Source organism: Microcaecilia unicolor, chromosome 10 (genome assembly GCF_901765095.1).
Source record: "Microcaecilia unicolor chromosome 10, aMicUni1.1, whole genome shotgun sequence".
NCBI lineage: Eukaryota > Metazoa > Chordata > Amphibia > Gymnophiona > Siphonopidae > Microcaecilia > Microcaecilia unicolor.
In genome coordinates this window covers 198,326,326-198,349,403 of record NC_044040.1, presented here as the reverse complement: position 1 = coordinate 198,349,403, position 23,078 = coordinate 198,326,326, and the positions used below count along the sequence as shown (strand labels likewise).

Sequence of the window (23,078 nt, the reverse complement as noted above, 5' to 3'; positions counted from 1 at the left end):
AAGCTCTGAAGCCACACAAAATCACAGTCTATGGGCCCCGCCCTCGCGTCAAACGTTATGACGTCGAGGGCGGAGCACATTCTCAGCTCCAATGTTGTACTGCACTGTAGCTCTGCTCCGCCCTCGCGTCAAAACGCGATGACGTCGAGGGCGGAGCACACGTTACTTCGGCAGGTCAGTGGGGTGGGGAGGGCCTTCGGCGGACGCTGGAGGGCCGGCAACACACGGAGACACAAAGGGACGGAGGGGAGCCTTGCTAGCGCCAGTTTCATTGCGATTTGAAACGGGCCTTCGTTACTAGTTTCATTGAAAACATATTTATTGTTCAATATTAGTTAGAAATAATACATCTGATTACATTCTTTCTCTTTTAAAAACCAGAAGTTTATTTATTTTATTTTTGTTACATTTGTACCCCGCGCTTTATTTAACAATACATATACTTAAGTCTCTAATTCAGATCCCACTGATTAAAGTAATTCCAGTTTTCACAGGCTTCACTCCTTTTAAAATAATAAAAACATTCTTTTTAAAGACGCTCTTCTATGAATATAAACTGAAATGGCAAAGCTACACCTGTAATGCTCCGATTGTTACCTCAGTCCACCGTAACCTTTTTTGTTTTATTGAAGGCCACATTGAAACAATGCTGTATTGGAAAAGGTGGGATATACATGCAGCAATAAATAAACCAAAAGGGCAACAGCAGGGCATCCTGACACACTGCCAAGAGCAGCCTAACAAATAAAGCATTTTTAGGCTACCAGGATGTTTCATGTGTCAGGGGCAGAAAGAAAAAAAAAAAAAAAAAAGCTGCATTGGCTCCCAATCAAAGAACGGATCATCTTCAAAATCTGCACTCTAGTCCACAAAGTTATATCCGGCATAGTCCCAGGATACATGACAGACCTTATAGATCTACCAATAAGAAACAGAATCGGATCATCAAGATCATACCTAAACCTACACTACCCAAATTGCAAAGGACTGAAATACAAAACAACTCATGCATCCGTCTTCTCCTACATAAGCGCACAACTATGGAATGGCCTCCCAAAAGCGGTGAAAACAATCCACGACCACTTGAACTTCAGGAAATCACTAAAAACCTACCTCTTCAAAAAGGCCTACCCCAATGACCCTACGTAAACCTCTTCACCAAGCAACACAGCATGACTAATGATCGTACTGGACAACACACAACCTTCATTCCCTTCCGACCCTTCACATATACCTCATTCGATCACTATACAACCTGTATTTGTTATCAAGCGACTGGGCAAGCGCCTTTGACGGTACTATGTAAGCCACATTCAGCCTGCAAATAGGTGGGAAAATGTGGGGTACAAATGCAAGAAATAAATAAAATAAACGAGGGAGTTCAAGTCAGGTCATGGTGGGGGGCCCACTAGACGACCGGCACTTCTGATAAATTTTTGTCGTGTTGGCAGGGAACGGGGGATGCAGACCCTGTGGCTCTTTCTTTTCAATGAAGCGGCATACCAAGGGTGGGGCGGTGGGGGGCGGTCTGCCCTGGGTGCACACTGCAAGGGGGTGCAGGGAGCAGCACTGCCGGTTCCTTGCTCCTTACAATGTTAATTCCTGTTCCAGGACGAGGAACTGGCGGAGCCGACAGCTGTGTGAGTGCTCCCTGCACCCCCAGGTCGTGATATCGGGGGGGGGGGGGGGGGGGGGGGGAGGAGGGTGCAGCAGCGATCTGCCCCGAGAACGCCATTGTTTAAATGTTCCCCTTCCTGTCAGTATGTGATCTAATGAGCGTCCACACACTGACAGGAAGGGAGACATTTTCGCAATGAGCTGCAGCTTATTTTCTCGGTGTGCATTTTTTTCCCGACAGTGCACATTTTTTAACGCGGCAGTAATTTGCATACTCATCAATTACCGCATCTAGGTGGACAAACGTTGGCGGGAAGCTTGTGTTAGACACCTTGTGCTCAGTAGCTCTAATGCGCGGCATTTTGCACTGACCCCTGAGAATGGTGGTGAGGTCATTACGCACACGTTGAAGGTCATCTGACACCTTTTCCCATTAAGCAGGAGCCACGTTAGACCTTGCAGTCGATTCTTTGCACTCTCCTACAGGGTATCCATCTGGCAGCCAGATGGGAGTGATGGTTCCTGGGATCATCATACTTATTCTCCAGTTCAGAACTTAACATAAGCAAAGAGACAATACATAAAAATGTGAAATGAGTACGAAAACCTGTGAATTATCTTGTACTTTCCATCTCTTCCTTTGTCCGATAAAGCAACCTCATAGCTGCAGGTGTACGGTAGGCCGTTGCTATGTCTGTCTCCACCAGGAAGTCCACCCGGGGGAGACCATGTCAGCAATGCAGTTCTTGCTTGAACATTTGAAACCTAAAGGGAAACAAAAATCCAGAAGTGACAGTGAGAAACCCTCTCGCCTTTCACGGTGAACTGACAGCTCTGAAGGCACAGGTAGGTTTACAACTGAGAATCAAACACATCAGCAAAGACTTCAGATTAAGGCCCAGATGCATTAAAGTTGTCAGTAATTCCCGTTCCCTACCGATTCCATAGCGAATCGGTAGGGAACGGGAATTCACTAAGGAAAGGGAATGCAAATGAGCTACTCGTTGTAGCTCCGTTGCATTCACCATTATCTCGGTAGCCAGTCGGAGAATCGGGACGTCCCATTCGATTATGCTCTTCTTCCAGGTCTCTTCTGCCAATCAAGCGCGTCTAGCTTGCTGGTGTCAGCTAAACACACTCTGATTGGCTGAAGAGACCTGGAAGAGAAGCATAATCGAAAGGGACGTCCCGATCGACTCGCACGTCCCCGATTTCCTTCTCCTCGCACAGCTACAGAAGGTGAGCAGCGCCGGGGAGACAAAACTAAAAAAAAAAAAAACGGCGAAAAGACAAATAAAAGACGTCCCTCACAAGCGCAGGCAGAGTACGTCCATAAAGGACACCCCTCACGTGTGCTCGCTGCTTTTTTTTTTCTTTTTTTACCTTTTTTTGGGGCCCTTTTCCTTTCCGATTCCCTCACAGGAGCCCCAACAAGAGGTGCAGACTTCCATTAGGGTTCCCACGGTAAGGGAATCGGAAAACGGTAGTGCAGCTCATTATAATAGCCTTTGGATAATTTGCATTCCGTTTCCGTTGCCTGCTACCGTGACAGGGAAAATGCCCTCAGTGCATGCCCCCGGTAAACTACTTGCGTTTTAAACTGGCTGGAACCAGTTTAAAACGCAAGTTGTGGGCTCGTTAGGTTTAGTGCATCTGGCCCTAAGTCCTTAACCGAATACCAGTTCTGTACTGCGGAAAAGTCAACAAAGCAATTTTCCATATGAAAAAAAAAAAAAAAAACAACCCAGCAATGTTTGTCAATTTTTAATTAGAATTCTAATCTATGTCGAACACGAAGATGAAAGGAATGCTTTAAACTCACAAGTTCAAATAAAAAACAACAACAACGCATAATTGAGAAAATTTGAAAATATGCAGATAATACATGAACAAGGAATGTGTGAGAAGGAAGTAAAGATTCTAGGTCGCTGCAAGGCGTAGATTCCTTTTCACAAGGTATTTTCATAAAGGAACACTCAAGCTCATTGACAGGGGACAACCTATTCATGAAAAACTAAAAATAAGAACACAAATCTGTATTTTCAAAGGAGCAGGTACATTCAGGTCTCTAGCATCTTTAGTAGGGAAGGGAAGGGAAATGGGACTTGATATACCGCCTTTCTGAGGTTTTTTGCAACTACATTCAAAGCGGTTTACATATATTAAGATACCTATTTTGTACCTGGGGCAATGGAGAGTTAAGTGACTTGCCCACAGTCACAATGAGCTGCAGTGGGAATTGAACTCAGTTCCCCAGGATCAAGGTCCGCTGCACTAACCACTAGGCTACTCCTCCACTAGCAACATTCCATGTAGAAGCCTGCCCTTGCAGATCAGCAATGCGGCTGCGCAGGTTTCTGTGACCTGCACGTACGTGCAGGACGTCAGACTCACAGAAACAGAAGCCTGCGCGGCCGCATTGCTGATCTGCAAGGGCAGGCTTCTACATGGAATGTTGCTAGTTGAATAGCAACATTAACATTCCATGTAGAATCTCAAATAGTAGCAACATTCCATCTAGAATCTCAAAAGGGATAGGGAAATGGGACTTGATAAACCGCCTTTCTGAGGTTTTTGCAACTACATTCAAAGCGATTTACATATATTAAGATACCTATTTTGTACCTGGGGCAATGGAGAGTTAAGTGACTTGCCCAGAGTCACAAGGAGCTGCAGTGGGAATCGAACCCAGTTCCCCAGGATCAAAGTCTGCTGCACTAACCACTAGGCTACTCCTCCACTGAGGAAACATAATAATAGAGGGGACCCTTTTAACTAAGCTGCGTAGGCGCCTAAGCGTGCCCAACACACCTGTCCATTTGGAGTTACCGTCCCGCTGCCGCGTGGCCCGGGCAGTAATTTCACTTTTTAGACGTGTCCACTATGTGCACTGGAAAATTATTTTTTTATTTTCCGGTGTGCAGACTCACAGAAACAGAACGAAGCCTTGCGCCGGAAGAAGAGGACCTCGGCTGGCGGGGGTTGGGGTTCCCCGCCAGCAAAGGTAGCCGACGGCGATGGCGGCGGGGGAGGGTTGGCGGCGGGGTCGAGAGGGTCGTCTGCAGGGGGGTCCAGGGCTAAATCTCTTCTAATTATGGGAAACCACTCAGGCCTTTGATGTGTTGGCAGTAGGGTTTGTTTAAAGATGTCACTTGGTACAATTTCAAGAATGTCTGTGACACTGGAAAACTTTCCACAGTGCAAAAATTTGTGAAGGATTCAGAAGCAGTGGTGTAGCTGACTCAATATTTGCACATGTATCCGGCTGCGACCTATTATACAAGTCAGGGCGCCTAACTGCCATACCCCTAGACTCTATCTAGGCACATTCTATAATTACACATGTAGATTATTTTAAACACGATTTTAAGTATTGTTAACAGCTCTTAACAAGCAATAACAAGCACTAATTGACAAAAATTAGAATTTACGTTTGAACATTGCTAAACATATTCTAACACACGCAGGCAAAAAGGGGCACGGTGAGGGGCGTGGAAATGGGCCTTTTGTGGGCGTTCCAAAATCTCTGCATGTTGTTAAAAAATATGGGTCAGTGTGCGCAAATCTATGCGCAGGGATTTACACTAACTTTTCCTTGGCATAAACAGATGCACGTAGATCTAGTCGCAAGAACTACGCCTAAGTGTATTCTAAATATCACGCGTAGATTTACACCTGGTATTTAGAATACATTTAGGCATGATTGCCTATCGCTCATTAATTTTAGGCGCCATATATAGAATCGGGGTCATAGCGTGTATCTCGGAAGGGGAATTTGGCCATCGGAAGTGCATGGGTGCGATAGGCTGAGGTCCACGCTTAAGTGCTAAACTATAAAGGGTGTGCGCCCTTTACAGAAGAGCGTTTAGCACCCATGTTTTCCATGTTTGCCATTTACAGAATATGGCCTCATACGCACAAAATTTACACACATGTAAGCTGAGCAACATTACAAAAGAATATTTCTGCTCACAAAACTCTGTTTTACCCACACAAATGCATATTAAAATTGCTCCCTAAGGGATCCTTTTACAAAGGCGCACTGAAAAATGGCTTGCGGTAGTGTACGCGCGGGTTTTGGGCGCATGCCGATCCATTTTTTAGTGCGCCTGTAAAAAAAGGCCTCTTTTTTTTTTTGCCGAAAATGGACGTGTGGCAAAATCAAAATTGCCACGTGTCCATTTTAACCCTGAGACCTTGCCACCAGCCACGGACCTAGCGGTAAAGAATCTGGGCGGCAATGACCTATGTGCATCAAATGCCACTTGGAGCGCGTCTGTTACGTGCGCCAGAAAATACAAAATATTTTTCAGACGCGCGTAGCGGACGCGCGCTAAAATTGAAATTACAGCAAGGGCCACGCGGTAACCGGGCGGTAACTCCAATTTGGAACGCGTTTGTCGCACATAGACGCCTGGCTTAGTAAAAGGGGCCCTAAATGATTTAAATCCTCGAGTTAAGCTTTGTATTTTTAAGGCTGGATAAGGATTTTGATTTGGAAACCAGCAGAAAAATTCCTGTGTCTGAAGTGAAACAAATCGGAACTTTTCTAGAAGTGGCAGGCGGCCAATGTCGCCATCTGCAAGCGATACCTGAAGCTGAAAACTCCCCAGCTGTGCACTGGTTTCTACGTACAGAGAGCAGGTGCAGCCTGGCTGGAGACCCACAGCTGTGAACTTCTGGCACAGCCACCAAGAACTCTGCAAAACAAACTTTTTCCCCCCTCTTTTTCCAAACTTAAAGAAAAACACATGCCAGTGAATCTGCTGGAATAATGATTAAGTGGGGGTGGGGTAGAGACGGGGGAATCTTTTAATTAGGGTTAACTGGTTCGCTGGTCAACTTGATTTTCTCCCTCCCACCAAAAAAAAAGAAAAATGTGCTGAAAATCAGTTTGTTTGTTCAGGCTTGTAATGGTACATTTTTTGGCTTCAGTTTCCCACAAAGGGAAATACGTTTCAGTAAAATAAAAACAAAAGCGTGGCTGGAATTTTGCTCAATTTTCAAAGGAGTTACCAAGTGGCCCAGACAGTTGCTAGAGGGAGACTTCAGACCACTCTTGGCTTTCCACCACCAGCTTTTGACACATTTTGATATCCAAGGTACTGTATGCAAATAAAAGACATGTAAGAATGACACCGTGCCACAATGCACGGAAAAGTACAACTCAGACGCTAATTTTGCACTATGGCGCTCAGAACCGTGTGTGAAAATTTAGGAGTTAAGTAATTTAATGTTTATAAAAGATTTTGGATTAAAAAAAATTTAAACAGAGTTGAAATTAATCAAAGAAGGTTTTTTTTTAGCCGATGATTGATGCTGACAGGTTATAAGGAAGTCTAAACCTGTACTTTGAGGCTTTTTTCTTCCGATTCCTTGCTATATGAATGATATTGAACACTGAATGGGTGAAGTGATTTTGATGAATGTATTGATATACTTCCCTCCTCCTGGAGTGATTTGTGTTATAGAAATACTAGAATAAGTCCATTGTTGCATGCCTAGCTTTAACAATTAGCATTTATGGTAGCTCAACTTTACGCATGAGCACTTCTGCCAGTCCAACTTTAAGCATGAGCACTTAATGTAGCTCAACTTTAAAGAATGAGCACTTATGCTAATCCAACTTTGAGCATGAGCACGTATGCCAGCTCAACTTTAAGCATGAGCACTTATGCTAGCCCAACTATTAGCATGCACACTTATGCTAGTCCAACTTTAAGCATGAGCACTTATGCTAGCCCAACTTTAGACATGAGCACTTATGCCAGCTCAACTTTAAGCATGAGCACTTATGCTAGCCCAACTATTAGCATGCACACTTATGCTAGTCCAACTTTAAGCATGAGCACTTATGCCAGCTCAACTTTAAGCATGAGCACGTATGCCAGCTCAACTTTAATAAAGCATGAGCACTTATGCTAATCCAACTTTAAGCATGAGCACTTATGCTAGCCGAAAGGCTGGTGTAAACGTGCACCCCTAATGTAGACAATTTAGTGCATAACTGTTAGTATACTATAAACTGCACACATAAATGCCAAGGTCCATCAAGCCCAGCATCCTGTTTCCAACAGTGGCCAATCCAGGTCACAAATACCTGGCAAGTTCCCAAAAAAGTACAAAACATTTTATTCTGCTTATCCCAGAAATAGTGGATTTTCCCCAAGTCCATTTAATAATGGTCTATGGACTTTTCCTTTAGGAAGCTGTCCAAACCTTTTTAAAACTCTGCTAAGCTAACCGCCTTTACCACATTCTCTGGCAACGAATTCCAGAGTTTAATTACACGTTGAGTGAAGAAAGGTTTTCTCCGATTCGTTTTTAACATTGTAGCTTCATCGCATGCTCCCTAGTCCTAGTATTTTTGGAAAGCGTGAACAGACGCTTCACATCTACCAGTTCAACTGCACTCATTATTTTATAGACCTCTATCATATCTCCCTTCAGCCGCCTTTTCTCCAAGCTGAAGAGCCCTAGCCACTTTAGCCTTTCCTCATAGGGAAGTCGTCCCATCCCTTTTATCATTTTCGTCGCACTTCTCTGCACCTTTTCTAATTCCACTATATCTTTTTTGTGATACGGCGACCAGAATTGAACACAATATTCGAGGTGCGGTTGCACCATGGAGCGATACAAAGGCATTATAACATCCTCATTTTTGTTTTCCATTCCTTTCCTAATAATACCTAACATTCTATTTGCTTTCTTAGCTGCAGCAGCACACTGAGCAGAAGGTTTCAACGTATCATCAACGACGACACCTAGATCCCTTTCTTGGTCCGTGACTCCTAATGTGGAACCTTGCATGACGTAGCTATAATTCGGGTTCCTCTTTCCCACAGCTTATCCAAATCCGTCATGTCATTTGCGGGACACAGACCGTAAAAGTCTGCCTGGCACTGAGCTCAAGTTCCAAATTATTAGTGTCTCCACTGAAGCCCTTTCCAGCCTATTCTAAACTGGACTGTTATATGCAAGCAGTGCATTTTTTTCTAGTGAAAAAGGTGCCAGTACTCAAATGCCAGGCCACCCTTCAGGGGTGGGGTGATCACTGAGGGACCCACCCCACAATAGACAGGCCCTCTGCAACCAGTCACAGAATCTATGACAAGGCAGAATGGGTGTGTAGCGCCTAAGCTCTTTCATTAAAACTTGGGGTCCATGGGTCAATTTTAGCAGACAATGGAAAAGGTGCCGGTACTCAGTACCACCCTCAAAAAAAGCCCTGTATGCAAGAGATAGACCATACAAGTCATCATTTATGTGCATATCAGCACACAAATGTTAGAGTCCATATTATAGTATCACCCCACCCCAAGCGAGCACAAGGTTCTAATAAGAATGAACATGGCACTGCCCTCCTTCTCTCAATGTAACGACATTCCTAATGATGTGAGCAGTGTAGCAGACAGCGCTTCAAAACCTTTCACCATTCAGTTCCTCACAGGGATGAAATTTAAAAAAAAAATATGAGAGGACGTGCTGAATGATTTTGCTATTTGCCAACTGAATGATCTAAAAATAATTGTTCTGCTGACCTCTTACAAGTACACAAGGCAGTTCATTTGTAGTTTGTGCAATAATTCCTCTTCCTCTAACAAATATTTTAAAATGTGTAGCTGCAATAAAACAGGAACTAGGATGGGGGGGGGGGGGGGCACAAAATGTAGCTAAGCCTCAGTTTGGCTCATTTTTGCAGGGCTCAGATCCTGTTCTTGTGTTGTTCAAAATAAGAATGGCATATTTCTGCTGGGCATGATAACCTCCTATGAGCATTTGAGAGATGGTTCCCCACTCTCTAAAGCATGAACCCTGCTCCGAGGGACCCCAAAATACAACCACCCTAACCTAAACTGCCTATCTTGAACCCTCCCAGTCAAGTGCCCCCCCCCCCCCAAGAATACAGCCCCCTTTGCAAGACACCCCTCCGAGCCCTTATACAGAAATATCATCCCTAATGGTAATACCATGAGACCGCCACTAGTGGTCACCAGCACCATTTTCGATCTGGTGCTGGCAAAGGCAGGAGCAACTAGGATTGCTCCTATCTGAACCCACTAGGAACCACAGATATGCTAAGGAAGGACTGAGGGCCTATGGTGGGGTGGGGTTTCTATTCTTGGGGGCAGAAATTTCCAGTGATGGGGTGACTTCCAGGGTTGGCACTTGATTGGGGGGGGGGGGGGCGGTTCAAGGCAGTGGCATAGCTATGGGGGCCACAGGGGCCGGGGCCCCTCCAAATTGGCTCTGGGGCCTCCGGTTTGGCTGGCGGCGGGTCCTCATTAAAACGAGAGCATGCACAGCATGGCTGGAAACATGAGAGGAAGCAAGAGCGAGACCAGCGCGGGACAGAAAAACGCTTCAGCTCGCAGGGGTTGGGGACCCCCAGCAACAAAGGTACCTTGCGGTTGTGGCGGGTCAGAAATGACAGCAGGGGAGGGGCGGTGGCTGGGGGAGACGGGCTAAAATGTCCCCCCCCCTCCTGCCGAGGTCTGGCTACGTCCCTGCTTCAAGGCCTTGTATTGGGGAGTCCTTATTCTGGAGGCCCTCAGGAGGGGGTGTGTGCTTGGAGGGGGGGGGGGGGGAACACAGGGGGGCCAATGAGAAGAAGCCCCTTTTAGATGCAACTCGGAAGGTTGCAGGTTTGCAGCCCAATGCTCCTAGGACAGTAAAATAGCCCTTTTTGCTGGGGTTATTTTTCCTGCTATTACGTGGCTTGTTGTGTGCACCTGACGGTCACTACAAGCTGCATTATGAAATATACGTAGTAATGAGCTGCTCTACTTGATTTGCATGTTTTGCATCTCATTATTATGTACCCACCATTAAATCTCACATCGAATGTGAGATTTAATGTTGGAAAGTATGGTGTAATGATGTTAATAAATAATAATGAAGGATTAGATAGTGTTATCTGCTTAAGTATATTAAGAGGTAAAAAAAATGTAGTCAAATTGGTGGTTATGTGATAGACGTGACTAATTAAAAGAGAGTGTAACCCTTGTAGTGATAGAAAGATTATTATGTACCCGGCGTGACCTAAAAAAACCGCGTCAGAACACAACCACCTGCACTGGAGCCCTTTAACATGTGTTAAGGGGCAAATTGCAGATGTTATTGCTTTAACACAGCTTGAAAACTACACCCTTAAATGTGATGCTCTCTGTTCTATTTCCAGGACAAAACCTTTAGCCACCAATTAATTTTCGGAGTAACACTGCAGGAGAGTAAGAGAGAGAGAGAGAGAGAGCAAGAGTTGAATCTGAAGATGTTCTTGTCCAGATGAGACTACGACAGTTAGAACAAATGAGCCGGCTTCTTTACAACAGAGTCACCAATCAATAATAGTTCAAAGGTTTGTCAAACTTTCCTTCGAATTAAAAACAAAATATCAGAAACAGATTTGGCCAGGTTGACTTTCAAATTTCCCTGAAGATTAAAAAGTGGATTTTTCATATCCAAATTCTTTTTTTTTTTTTTTAAAGAATTTGCTTCCGATTTTTCTCCAGATCTCCTGAAGGAAATGAAAAGTTTTCCGCCCAACTGGAACCGGACAAATTTATCTGGCTCGCATTCGACTATTGCAGCGTTTCTCAACCCAGTCCTCGGGACACACTAAGCCCATCTGATTTCAAAGATATCCACAAAGAATACATACAAGATACATTTGCATACAACAGTGCACACACACTTATCTCATGCATATTAATTGTAGGTATCTGAGGGCCAGATGCACTAAAACAATCGTCCCTTACTGATTCCTTAGCGAATCGGTAAGAAACGGGCATGCATCAAGGAAATCCCATGCAAATGAGCTGGTCGCTGCTAGCTCATTTGCATGGGATTGCCTTCCAAGCCAGTCGGCCAGCTGAGCGTGCGCAGAGCAGCCAAGCGTTATGCTGGCTGCTCTGCGCATGCCAAGGACGTCCTTCACTCAAAAAAAACAACCAATAAAAGAAGGATATCCCTGACGAGCAGGCTTTTCTTCAAACTCACAACTGCAAGCACAGACCGAAGTGAACGCCTCCGCCCGGGTTTCTCTCTTACCTTGAGCTGCCGAGGTGCTGCTGGCGCTCAGGATGGCCAGGGCAGGTAAGAAAACATCCGAAGGATGTAGCCCAGCCCTAGTCCACAGCTCGCAGTCTCCATCCCCTTCCCCATGCTCCTCAGAAGGAAAACAGCAACCAAAGAGCCCCGCGATGCCAACCAAAAAAACCCCAAACAATTCCACCTGGTCTCACGCCCTCAGCCAATCACAGAGCGTTTAGCTGTCACTGGTGTCAGCTAAACGCGCTGTGATTGGCTGAGAGGCTGTGGGGGGGCCTCACAATCGTCCATTAGCCCTCTTCAGCTGAGGAAGGGGGTCAAATGTAAGCTCCTTCGTTCAACTTCGTTCAACTTTTAAAGCAATGATTAGTAGCCCTTCACTTGGAGAAAGCTGCAAACGTCCAAGTGCTCGTCGGGGACGTCGTTTTTTTGTTTTTGCGAGTGAGGACGTCCTCAAAGCAGCCCCAACGAGAGGTGCAGACCTCCCGTTAGGTTTGCCACGGTAAGGGGGTCGGAAAACGGTAGTGCATCTCATTACGGAACGAATTATACTCATTATAATACTAATTTGCTCATCTGCATTCCGTTTTCGTTAGCTGCTACCGTGACAGGACAATGCCCTGGTTTACTACTTGCGCGTTAAACTGGCTAGAACCAGTTTAAAAACCACGTTGCTGGCTCGTTAACTTTAGTGCACCTAGCCCTGAGTCCCAAGGACTGGGTTGAGAACCCCTGGTGTACCTGTAGTGAACCCTAGAGTGCCTTCATTTTAGTCTTATTATTTTGGACTCATATGAACGAATTACTGGCCTGAACTGGTAGTGGTAAAGATTCTCGTAGACAAATGCAACATTTATGGGCATGCAGTGCTTGTGTATAACACATACGATCTAACAACTTACATGTTCACACACCTTTGTGGTTAAAGCTGTACATTAAGCAAAACCACAACCCTGCATTTCTGAAATACTCTTCTCCCCAACAAAAACACAGGTATAACAGGTGTGCATTAGTGAACAGTTCTTTCTGAATGAGAAGGAAGCTAAAAAGTCATATACAGAGCTTACACAGGAGATTCCAAACCTCTTCGGTTCAACTCCAGAAGAATGGCTGAAGGTTCCTCTTTCTCTGGTGGCATTGATGGTTCTTAGAGCAAGAACGCAAAACTTCACTGATTCCTTGTAAAGGATGAAAACTTTGGAACCGGTAGCAGATACTATTGGGAGGTTCTGTTCTGGCTGCAGACATTGTATGTTTCATCCTCATATGCTTAGCAATTGTTACCTGTCTAAAACTATGTATGTGATGCCTGGTCAAGACAATATACGACTATTGTTACCCGAATTGGATAAAGGCGGAAGTAAATAAATAAACTGTACGTTCAAAGTAAGTTACGTCAGACGAGGGCGGGACACAGGGAGGGAAGGCCCGAAGGGAGGCGATCTGCAGACTGCCTCTGCTGCGCTTCTTTCACACGGAGCGAGGTCGAGGTGAGGGGCTATGATTTGAATTCAGGGGGGGCCTGGCCGGTGGTGGATGGAGGGGCGGGTGGAGGGGACTGCGGTGCTGGGCCTCCCTTGGAGGCCCGGGGAATTTTGTCCCCCCTGCCCCCCCCCCTCGGCGGCCCTGGTCCTATATATCTAGGTGTTGTCACCTTATCCTAAGCCAACATGAGAGTCTGATCCTAATTTCATCTCTGAACTTCCATTCTGCCTTGTGAACCAGACTGTAACTTGTCTTTTAGGAAACAGAAGAAAAGCTGGAGCTGAATAAACCTGCCGGGGGGGGGGGGGGGGGGGGGGGGGGGGCTGAACATGTGGCAGCCATAGCTGTAACTGCTCATCACAGTCATTCCAGCAGAAATCTAACAGTCAGTTCCTTTGTCATGGAATTCTTTTGAGTTTTCCTAAAGACCTGCGAATGATGACCTGGAATGTGTGGAAGGTAGTGGGAGGTTGCACGTGGAGGTGCTTCTAAGAAGGCTCTCATCAAGCAGTCTGGAATCACACACAAGCTAATTAAAACCATATCAATAATCAGCAAATGTTCCTTGACTTATTTGAAAAGTTCAGAGGTCGGTGACTCCATCATCACTTCTTTCATCCATTAAGTTCCGCTGTGGTACATAAAGCCACCCCCCACTCCCCTTTTTATTTATTTTGAAGAATAATATGGCTGCACAGGAGCTACAAATTAAACACTGGGACCTTAAACACAAAAGTGGAAAGATTTCTATTATATGTTCTTTTGCAGTTACACAAACCTTTGTATACAACTTGTGCTTGGAACAGAACTGGTAGCTTTAAACTCCTTTAGACTCCTTTTTTAAATTATTATAACACTAGTAAAAAAGGCCCGTCTCTGAAAGAAATGAAACGGGCGCTAGCAAGGTTTTCCTCGGAGTGGGTATATTTGAGAGAGTGTGTGTGAGAGTGACTGTGTGCAAGAGAGAGAGTGAATGCGCGAGTGTGTGACAGAGAGAGAGTGAGACTGGGTGCGAGTGTATCTATGAGAGAGAGAGTGTGAGAGATTGAGAGTGTGTGCCAGGGGCGTCCCCCCTCCCTCCGAGTTCCAGGGTCGTCCTTCCCTCCAAGTTCCAGGGTTGTCCCCCCTCCCTCCAAGTTCCAGGGTCGCCCCCTCCCTCTGTTCCAGTGTCGTCGTCCCCCCTCCCTCCGAGTTTCAGGGTCCCCTCCCTCCCTCCCTTCCCTCCACAGTTCCAGGCCCCCTCCCTCCGAATTTTAAAAGTCATCTTCACTTACCTCGTTGGGATTACGGCAGCCGCCAGCAGTGGTAAAAGGTGTGCAGGCTCGGCCCTTCTCTCTCTCTCAGCTGTGATCCCGCCCTTGTGGAAACAGGAAATGAGGGCGGGGACCACAGCTAAGAGAGAGAGAAGGGCCGAGCCTGCACGCCTTTTTTACTGCTGCTGCCGTCCGCCGTACCCGACTTGGTATAGTGAAGATGACTTTTAAAATCGGACGGAGGGGGGCCTGGACCTGGAAGGGAGGGGAGAGGAAGGGAAGGACGACGACACCTCATGTGTGTGACGAACCAGGAAGTACGCTAACGTCAGGACAGGCGATGAATACAGCGTTACAGGCAGCACGAATCCTAGAAACCCTTCACTGCCACGAAGTCAGCTTCAGAACATTGGAGGTGCTTTTTATTATAGTAGACTAGTAAAACATGCCCGTTTCTGGCGCAAATGAAATGGGCGCTAGCACGGTTTTCCTCCTGAACCCCCCCTCCCTACTCACCCCTTCGGTGTTGTGAAGGCACTGTCCGCCATTGTTGCGGACCTCGGCACGCCACCTTCAATCTGCTGAGTCGTTGGTTGTGAAGCCACTGAAGCCATTGCTCCGCCCTCGACGTCATCATGTTTGACGCGAGGGCGGGGCCCCAACACAGTGATTTCGGTGGCTTCACCACCACAAACTCTTCGAACTGGAAGTGCCCGGAGGACGACAGTGACGTCAGTGTCCTCAGAACGTTGAGGGTGAGTTTTATTATATAGGATGTGTAACTGAACAGGAAAGGGCTTGCCCTTCTACGTACATTCCCAAGAGTTCCTGCATACTTTAATATCCTGATATTTACTATATTATGTCACTCAATTTTGATGGTTAATTTAGACTGTCACTTAGGGTCCTTTTACTAAGGTAAATATATACAGTGGGGAAATAAGTATTGATCCCTTGCTGATTTTGTAAGTTTGCCCACTGACAAAGACATGAGCAGCCCATAATTGAAGGGTAGGTTATTGGTAACAGTGAGAGATAGCACATCACAAATTAAATCCGGAAAATCACATTGTGGAAAGTATATGAATTTATTTGCATTCTGCAGAGGGAAATAAGTATTTAATCCCTCTGGCAAACAAGACCTAATACTCTAGTGGCAAACCCTTGTTGGCAAGCACAGCGGTCAGACGTCTTCTGTAGTGATGATGAGGTTTGCACACATGTCAGGAGGAATTTTGGTCCACTCCTCTTTGCAGATCATCTCTAAATCATTAAGAGTTCTGGGCTGTCGCTTGGCAACTCGCAGCTTCAGCTCCCTCCATAAGTTTTCAATGGGATTAAGGTCTGGTGACTGGCTAGGCCACTCCATGACCCTAATGTGCTTCTTCCTGAGCCACTCCTTTGTTGCCTTGGCTGTAGTTTTGGTCATGTCGTGCTGGAAGACCCAGCCAGACCCCATTTTTAAGGCCCTGGCGGAGGGAAGGAGGTTGTCACTCAGAATTGTACGGTACATGGCCCCATCCATTCTCCCATTGATGCGGTGAAGTAGTCCTGTGCCCTTAGCAGAGAAACACCCCCAAAACATAACATTTCCACCTCCATGCTTGACAGTGGGGACGGTGTTCTTTGGATCATAGGCAGCATTTCTCTTCCTCCAAACACGGCGAGTTGAGTTCATGCCAAAGAGCTCAATTTTTGTCTCATCTGACCACAGCACCTTCTCCCAATCACTCTCGGCATCATCCAGGTGTTCACTGGCCAAACTTCAGACGGGCCGTCACATGTGCCTTCCGGAGCAGGGGGACCTTGCGGGCACTGCAGGATTGCAATCCGTTATGTCGTAATGTGTTACCAATGGTTTTCGTGGTGACAGTGGTCCCAGCTGCCTTGAGATCATTGACAAGTTCCCCCCCTTGTAGTTGTAGGCAGACTCTAACCTTCCTCATGATCAAGGATACCCCACGAGGTGAGATTTTGCGTGGAGCCCCAGATCTTTGTCGATTGACAGTCATTTTGTACTTCTTCCATTTTCTTACTATGGCACCAACAGTTGTCTCCTTCTCGCCCAGCGTCTTACTGATGGTTTTGTAGCCCATTCCAGCCTTGTGCAGGTGTATGATCTTGTCCCTGACATCCTTAGACAGCTCCTGCTCTGGCCATTTTGTAGAGGTTAGAGTCTGACTGATTCACTGAGTCTGTGGACAGGTGTCTTTCATACAGGTGACCATTGCCGACAGCTGTCTGTCATGCAGGTAACGAGTTGATTTGGAGCATCTACCTGGTCTGTAGGGGCCAGATCTTACTGGTTGGTGGGGGATCAAATACTTATTTCCCTCTGCAGAATGCAAATAAATTCATATACTTTCCACAATGTGATTTTCCGGATTTAATTTGTGATGTGCTATCTCTCACTGTTACCAATAACCTACCCTTCAATTATGGGCTGCTCATGTCTTTGTCAGTGGGCAAACTTACAAAATCAGCAAGGGATCAAATACTTATTTCCACCACTGTATAGTAACACAGTAAATGAGGGCAGATAAAGACCTGTACGGACCGTGCAGTCTGCCCAACAAGATAAACTCATTTTACATGGTATGTGATACTTTATATGTATACCTGAGTGATTTGTCTTTCCATTCTCAGGGCACAGACCGTAGAAGTCTGCCCAGCACTGTTCTCGTACTAAAAGTTCTGAAGATTCTGGAATCCTAAAGAGTTACAAGATTCCGGAATCCCAATTAGTAGCAACATTCCATGTAGAACCCCAAAGAGTAACATAGTAACACAATAAATGACTGCAGATAAAGACCTTACGGTCCATCCAGTCTGCCCAACAAGATAAACTCATTTTACATGGTATGTGATACTTTATATGTATACCTGAGTTTGATTTGTCTTTGCCTTTCTCAGGGCACAGACCGTAGAAGTCAACCCAGCACTGTTCTTGTAATACAATCACGATCATGGCGCAGACCATAGAAGTCTGCCCAGCTCCGCTTTTGCTTCCCAATTACTAGTGTTGCCACCCAATCTCCGCTAAGATTCCGTGGATCCATTCCTTCTAAACGGGATTCCCTTGTGTTTATCCCATGCATGTTTGAATTCCATTACCGTTTTCATCTCCACCACCTCCAGCGGGAAACCATTCCACGTATCCACCACCCTCTCAGTGAAAACTACTTCCTGACATTACTCCTGAGTCTGCCCCCCTTCAACCTCAATTCATGTCCTCTAGTTCTACCACCCTCCCGTCTCCGGAAAAGGTTGGTTTGCGGATTAATACCTTTCAAATATTTGAACGTCTGTATCATGTCACCCCTGTTTCTCCTTTCCTCCAAGGTATACATGTTCAGGTCGGCAAGTCTCTCCTCGTACGGTTTGCAACGCAAATCCCATACTATTTTCGTAGCTTTGCACCGCTTCCAGTCTTTTTACATCTTTAGCAAGATACGGCCTCCAAAACTGAACACAATAATCCAAGTGGGGCCTCACCACTTCCTTTCTTCTGCTGGTTATAAGGTGCGCTAACAATTTTAGCGCGCACTAAATGATAAGATGGCCATAAGAATATAATGGGTGTCTTATCATTTAGCGCGTGCTAATCATTAGCGCGCACTAAATCCATTAGCACACCTTAATAAAAGGACCCCTTAGTCTATCCCATACGACGAGTGCCTGAAAAGGAGGTGCATGTGATTAGTCACTCTGGCAAAACACTGGAATACTATTGATTATTTATTATTTAATAGAGTTGATCTATTTACCATTTAGAAATTACCACATGGTGTCTGTTACCATCTCTAGACCAATGAGTAGCAGATTTTATGCAGACAAGTGAAATTCATGTGTAAGCAGTCAAAATAAAAGGGATTTTATCATGTATAAAAAAAAACCAAGACATTGGAAAGTCTGTAATTTTAAATGTATTTATTTATTTTTGAGGCTGTTTTATGATTCTATCTGACCCTTGGCTGAAGATTTGTAGTATAATTTCCATAGTGGCTTGAGCACCTAGTAGGTAATATTATAGAGTTATTTTTGCATGAATGTGGACACCCTCTCAGTTTGAACGTGAAAGTTTGTATGAGTAAAGCCTCCTTGTAATGAATTTGGATATTTTGTGAATACCAATAACATCTATGGAGAAATCTCTGAAATGCACTGACCAGAAACTGGGGCCAGAACAGAATTAGGGAATAAAAATGTTTATTTATTACATTTGTATCCCGCGCTTTCCCGCTCATCGCAGGCTCAATGCGGCTTACATAGTAACAAGAGAATGCAATCAACAGTAACAGAATCAACAAAGGGGTGTGATAGGACAAATGAACAAGTAGTAAATGGGATAGAAGAGGTATGAAAAAAAGGACAGGGATAGGTAAGGCGCTGGAGCAATTAAAGCGAAGATGGGAAGAGCATGGAGGGTAAGAAGGTTGGTAGGAGATGTTTCTGAGTCATTGTAGATAGATCATTTACTAAAGCTGAGGTAGCATCCTTAGCTCATGGTACAAACCAGCTGACAGCAAACGCCGCGAAAGCCATGTGGCTAATACGAACGTTTTTGAGACAGAATTGGCTGGAGTTCCTAAGTGCATGGCAATGATGATTAAGGAGCAAATATAGTTAGAAAAAAAAGGAAGATGGAAGCTTTAGATATCAGTCAGGGAGATTCATTTAAAATCAGGGGGTCTCAGGGGAGGGGGGAGGATTCTCCTGGACTATCAGAGTCAAAGTTCAGGAGGATAGTTGGAGGGAGGATGGAAGGAGGAGGGTGTGTGTGTGTGTGGGGGGGGGGGGGGGGGTTGAGTGGGAGGGAGGGGAGAGGAGTAAATTAAAAGTGGATTGAGAGCAGGGGCTAGTACTTTGGGGATCTATCTGGATTAATCGGAATGCACAATTGCCTTATTGGGTGATAGTTTGATGAACCAGAATTTAATACTTATCTAAGTGGCAGTTTCTGGATGTCAGACAAAAGCAATTGTATTATGCTGGAAGTTTTATGAAGTACATAAGTACATAAGCACCGCCATACTGGGAAAAGACCAAGGGTCCATCAAGCCCAGCATCCTGTCTCCGACAGTGGCCAATCCAGGCTTCAAGAACCCGGCAACCCCTCCCCCCCCCCCCAAAAAAAAAGAAAATTCATAATGTTCAATGGACTTTTCCCTCATGAATCTGTCCAAACCCCCTTTAAATTCCATAAGGCCAGCTGCTGTCACTACATTCTCCGGCAACGAGTTCCAGAGTCCAACTACACGCTGAGTAAAGAAAACCTCTCTCCTATTTGTTTTAAATCTACCATATTCTAGCTTCATCTTGTGTCCCCTGGTTTTGTTGTTGTTTGAAAGTGTAAACAAGCGCTTCACATCTGTCCGCTCTACTCCACTCATTATCTTGTAGACTTCTATCATGTCACCCCTCAGCCGCCTTTTCTCCAAGCTGAAGAGCCCTAACCTTCTCAGCCTTTCCTCATAGAGAAGTCATTCCATTCCCTTTATCATTTTCGTCGCCCTTCTCTGCACCTTTTCTAATTCCTTTATATCTTTTTTGAGATGAAGGAAATTTAAATAAAAATGTTGAAACATAAAATCAGGGGTTCTCAATGCAGTCCTAAGGACAGACCCAGCCAGTCAGGTTTTCAGCATCCCCACAATAAATATGCATGAGACAGATCTGCATACAATGGAGGCAGTGCATGCAAATATATCTCATGATATATTCATTTTGGATAGCTTGAAAACCACAACAGCTTGGATGCAATGGAAACAGTAAATGCAAATAGTTCTCATACATATTCATTGTGAAAATCACGAAAATTAGGCTGGGCTGTGGACCTCAAGGCTTAATTTGAGGACCCCCCTGCTCTACGCACTGTAGATTTCCACATGTAAATAGTGTCTTTTGAACCTGCTTTTATATGTGAATGCAATATACATGTGTAAATGCCACTATTTTCACGTGGAAATCATGGATAGGGCTTATAAACCACTCCCCTAAGAAAAATCAGGAAACATAGCTGATAGTCCAGACTTCCTGGTGCACGTTTATATTTCTGAAACGTTATAAAGAGATTTTGGATCTGACAAACTGCAAGCTATTATCATTTAACTCCTCTATGAAAAAACTTCATTTGATGAGCCAATAAAGTTTTTGTTATAAAACAACCTGGGTTTTCCACCCTTTCTGTCTGCCATACATTGGGTGCAGGAACCAAGCTCAGCATTTTAGGCAAGAGAAATTCTTAGTAATTTTTATAAAGGACTTGGCAAGACATACCTGCGGTTTATCAATTGCTGGAAAAACGTCTTGAACCCTTTTTGAATCCGAGTCATAATCTGTGTGAAAAAAAAGTGCACGTTACAACCAGTAGATGGTGCTGAAGTCAATACACCATATTCATCCTTCAAAAATAAGGTAGGAATGTGGGGACAGAGGAGGCAGCCCTGCACTTTTGATAGCAAAGTTTACTCCTAAATAAATAACAAGACAGCCCCCTCCATTCTCCCTTTGCCTGGCATAATAGACAAGTATCGATGACAGCTAATGATCAAAGTCAACATCATACCCAACAAGTGGTATCAATGAAGAATTGCACAAAACATATTTTGCATATTTACGAAATGATAACCCTACTAATATGATTTCTACAAAAAACTATTTGGTTAAAAATACACAACAAAAATCAGCTGTTCCCTGAGTTTTTGCAGTAAGGCACTAGTGATTTTTTTGCAGCTCAGCTGACAAGTCAGACAATTCAACTTTATTCTCTGTACATCCCCCAGTCTGAAGGATAATAGGTTTTCGTCTAGTGATTCTCAACTTGGTCCTCGGCACACACCTAGCCAGTCAGTTTTTCAGGGTACCCGCAATGAATACCCGTTAGGATCAGCCTACAACAGAGGTAGTGCGTACAAATTTATATCATGAATGTTCATTGTGGAAATCCTGAAAATCTGACTGGATGGGTATGTCCCCAGGGACTGGGTTGAGAAGCAGCTGATACAATTGCCATATAGCAACAAAAAAAATCATACAGGAACAAGGACGAGGGCTCAAAGCCCTTGAGCGAGAACACAAATGACAAATGTATTAAAAGGGAATTTTTAGTCTGGATCATGCTACTGTAATTCTTAAATAAGTACATAAGTATTGCCATACCGGGACAGACTGAAGGTCCGTCAAGCCCAGCATCCTGTTTCCAACAGTGGCCAATCCAGGTCACAAATACCTGGCAGAAACCCAAACAATAGCAACATTCCATGTAGAACCCCAAAGAGTAGCAACATTCCATTCAGATACTCAAATAGTAGCAACATTCCATGTAGAACCCCAAAGAGTAGCAAGATTCCATTCAGAATCTCAAATAGTAGCATAAGTACATAAGTATTGCCATACTGGGAAAGACCAAAGGTCCATCGAGCCCAGCATCCTGTTTCCAACAGTGGCCAATCCAGGTCACAAATACCCGGCAAGATCCCAAAAATGTACAAAACATTTTATACTGCCTTTTTTTTTTTTTTTACCTGACAGTTTCTTTCTGCTCAGTCAGAACTGGGCTCTGGTACCACAAGCCTTAATTCCTCATCTACCTTAAGATAATCCCCTCCACCCCAGTTTTCTAGTCTGGTCAGCTAGGATCCTGGGACAGGAGACAACGGAACACCAGGGCTTCTTCTAAAATTCTGCAATTATGGGAAATGAATGTGGCCAGTAGACCCTCACCCTTAAGCAAAGGCCACAACTCTGCCCTCTCCTCCCCTAGAGTTGTGACTACTGTTTGCACAGCATTCAAAGCCTCACCTAACTCACAGGCAAATGATCAAAAGCCCCGCGCTGTTCCAAACAGCGCTCTAAAATAACGCTGGAACAGCACGGGGTGCTATTAGACCTATGATCAGAGATAATGCATGCAAATTTAAGCAGCGCAATTATCTCTGATCATGGGGTAGAAGTGCGGGAGAATTGTGCCTGAGCATGCGCTCAGCACAATCCTCCCGCACTTGTTTGACAGGTCTGGGCTGGAGATCAATGAAAAGAGAAGGACGCCCATCTTTAACTCGGAAAATGGACGTCCTCAACTGCCCTGTTGCAGGGATGGCCAAATTTCAAGGGGGTTTCGGAGGTATAGCGACGGGGCAGTTCAGGACGTCCAAAATTTGGACATTTCTGCAATGGGCAGTTAAGGACGTCCAAAATTGGATGTTTCTATGAGAAAGACGTCTTTTAAAAAATGATCCAGAACCACTCAAGTGAAGTAAATGCTTTCACAGATGCTGCAGTAGGTGAAATGTAATCCACCGCAACCAACATGGTTGTGATCTTTAAAAGTGAGCGATATATATATAGTAGAAAAAAAATTTCAGCCTTATTTTATTTGTTACATTTGTACCCCACATTTTCCCACCTATTTGCAGGCTCAATGTGGCTTACATAGTACCGTAAAGGAGTTTGCCAATTCAGTTGATAACAAATACAAGGTTATATTGTGGTCAAATGAGGTAGGTATGGATCAGGCATCATGGGTCGAAGGAAGTGATGATTATAAATTGTCCAGTACGATCATTAGTTATGCTGTGTTGCTGGGTGCTGGGATTTATGTTGGATCGGTGGGACAGGCCTTTTTGAAGAGGTGAGTTTTGAGTGATTTCTTGAAGTTTAAGTGGTCATGGA

The 23,078-nt window shown here is 44.8% G+C and overlaps 1 protein-coding gene across 2 annotated transcripts in view; it reads right to left on the bottom strand.

The window, feature by feature from the left end:
* Nucleotides 1-23,078, bottom strand: part of FNDC3B (fibronectin type III domain containing 3B) — a 549,281-nt gene that overhangs the window by 132,230 nt on the left and 393,973 nt on the right. For both annotated transcript variants that reach the window (XM_030216206.1, XM_030216207.1), the window contains exons 7-8: nt 20,685-20,743; nt 2,225-2,382 (exon numbers count right to left, since the gene is read on the bottom strand). In XM_030216206.1, the coding sequence (XP_030072066.1) occupies nt 2,225-2,382; nt 20,685-20,743 (217 nt within the window). The remainder of the gene's footprint in view (nt 1-2,224; nt 2,383-20,684; nt 20,744-23,078) is intronic.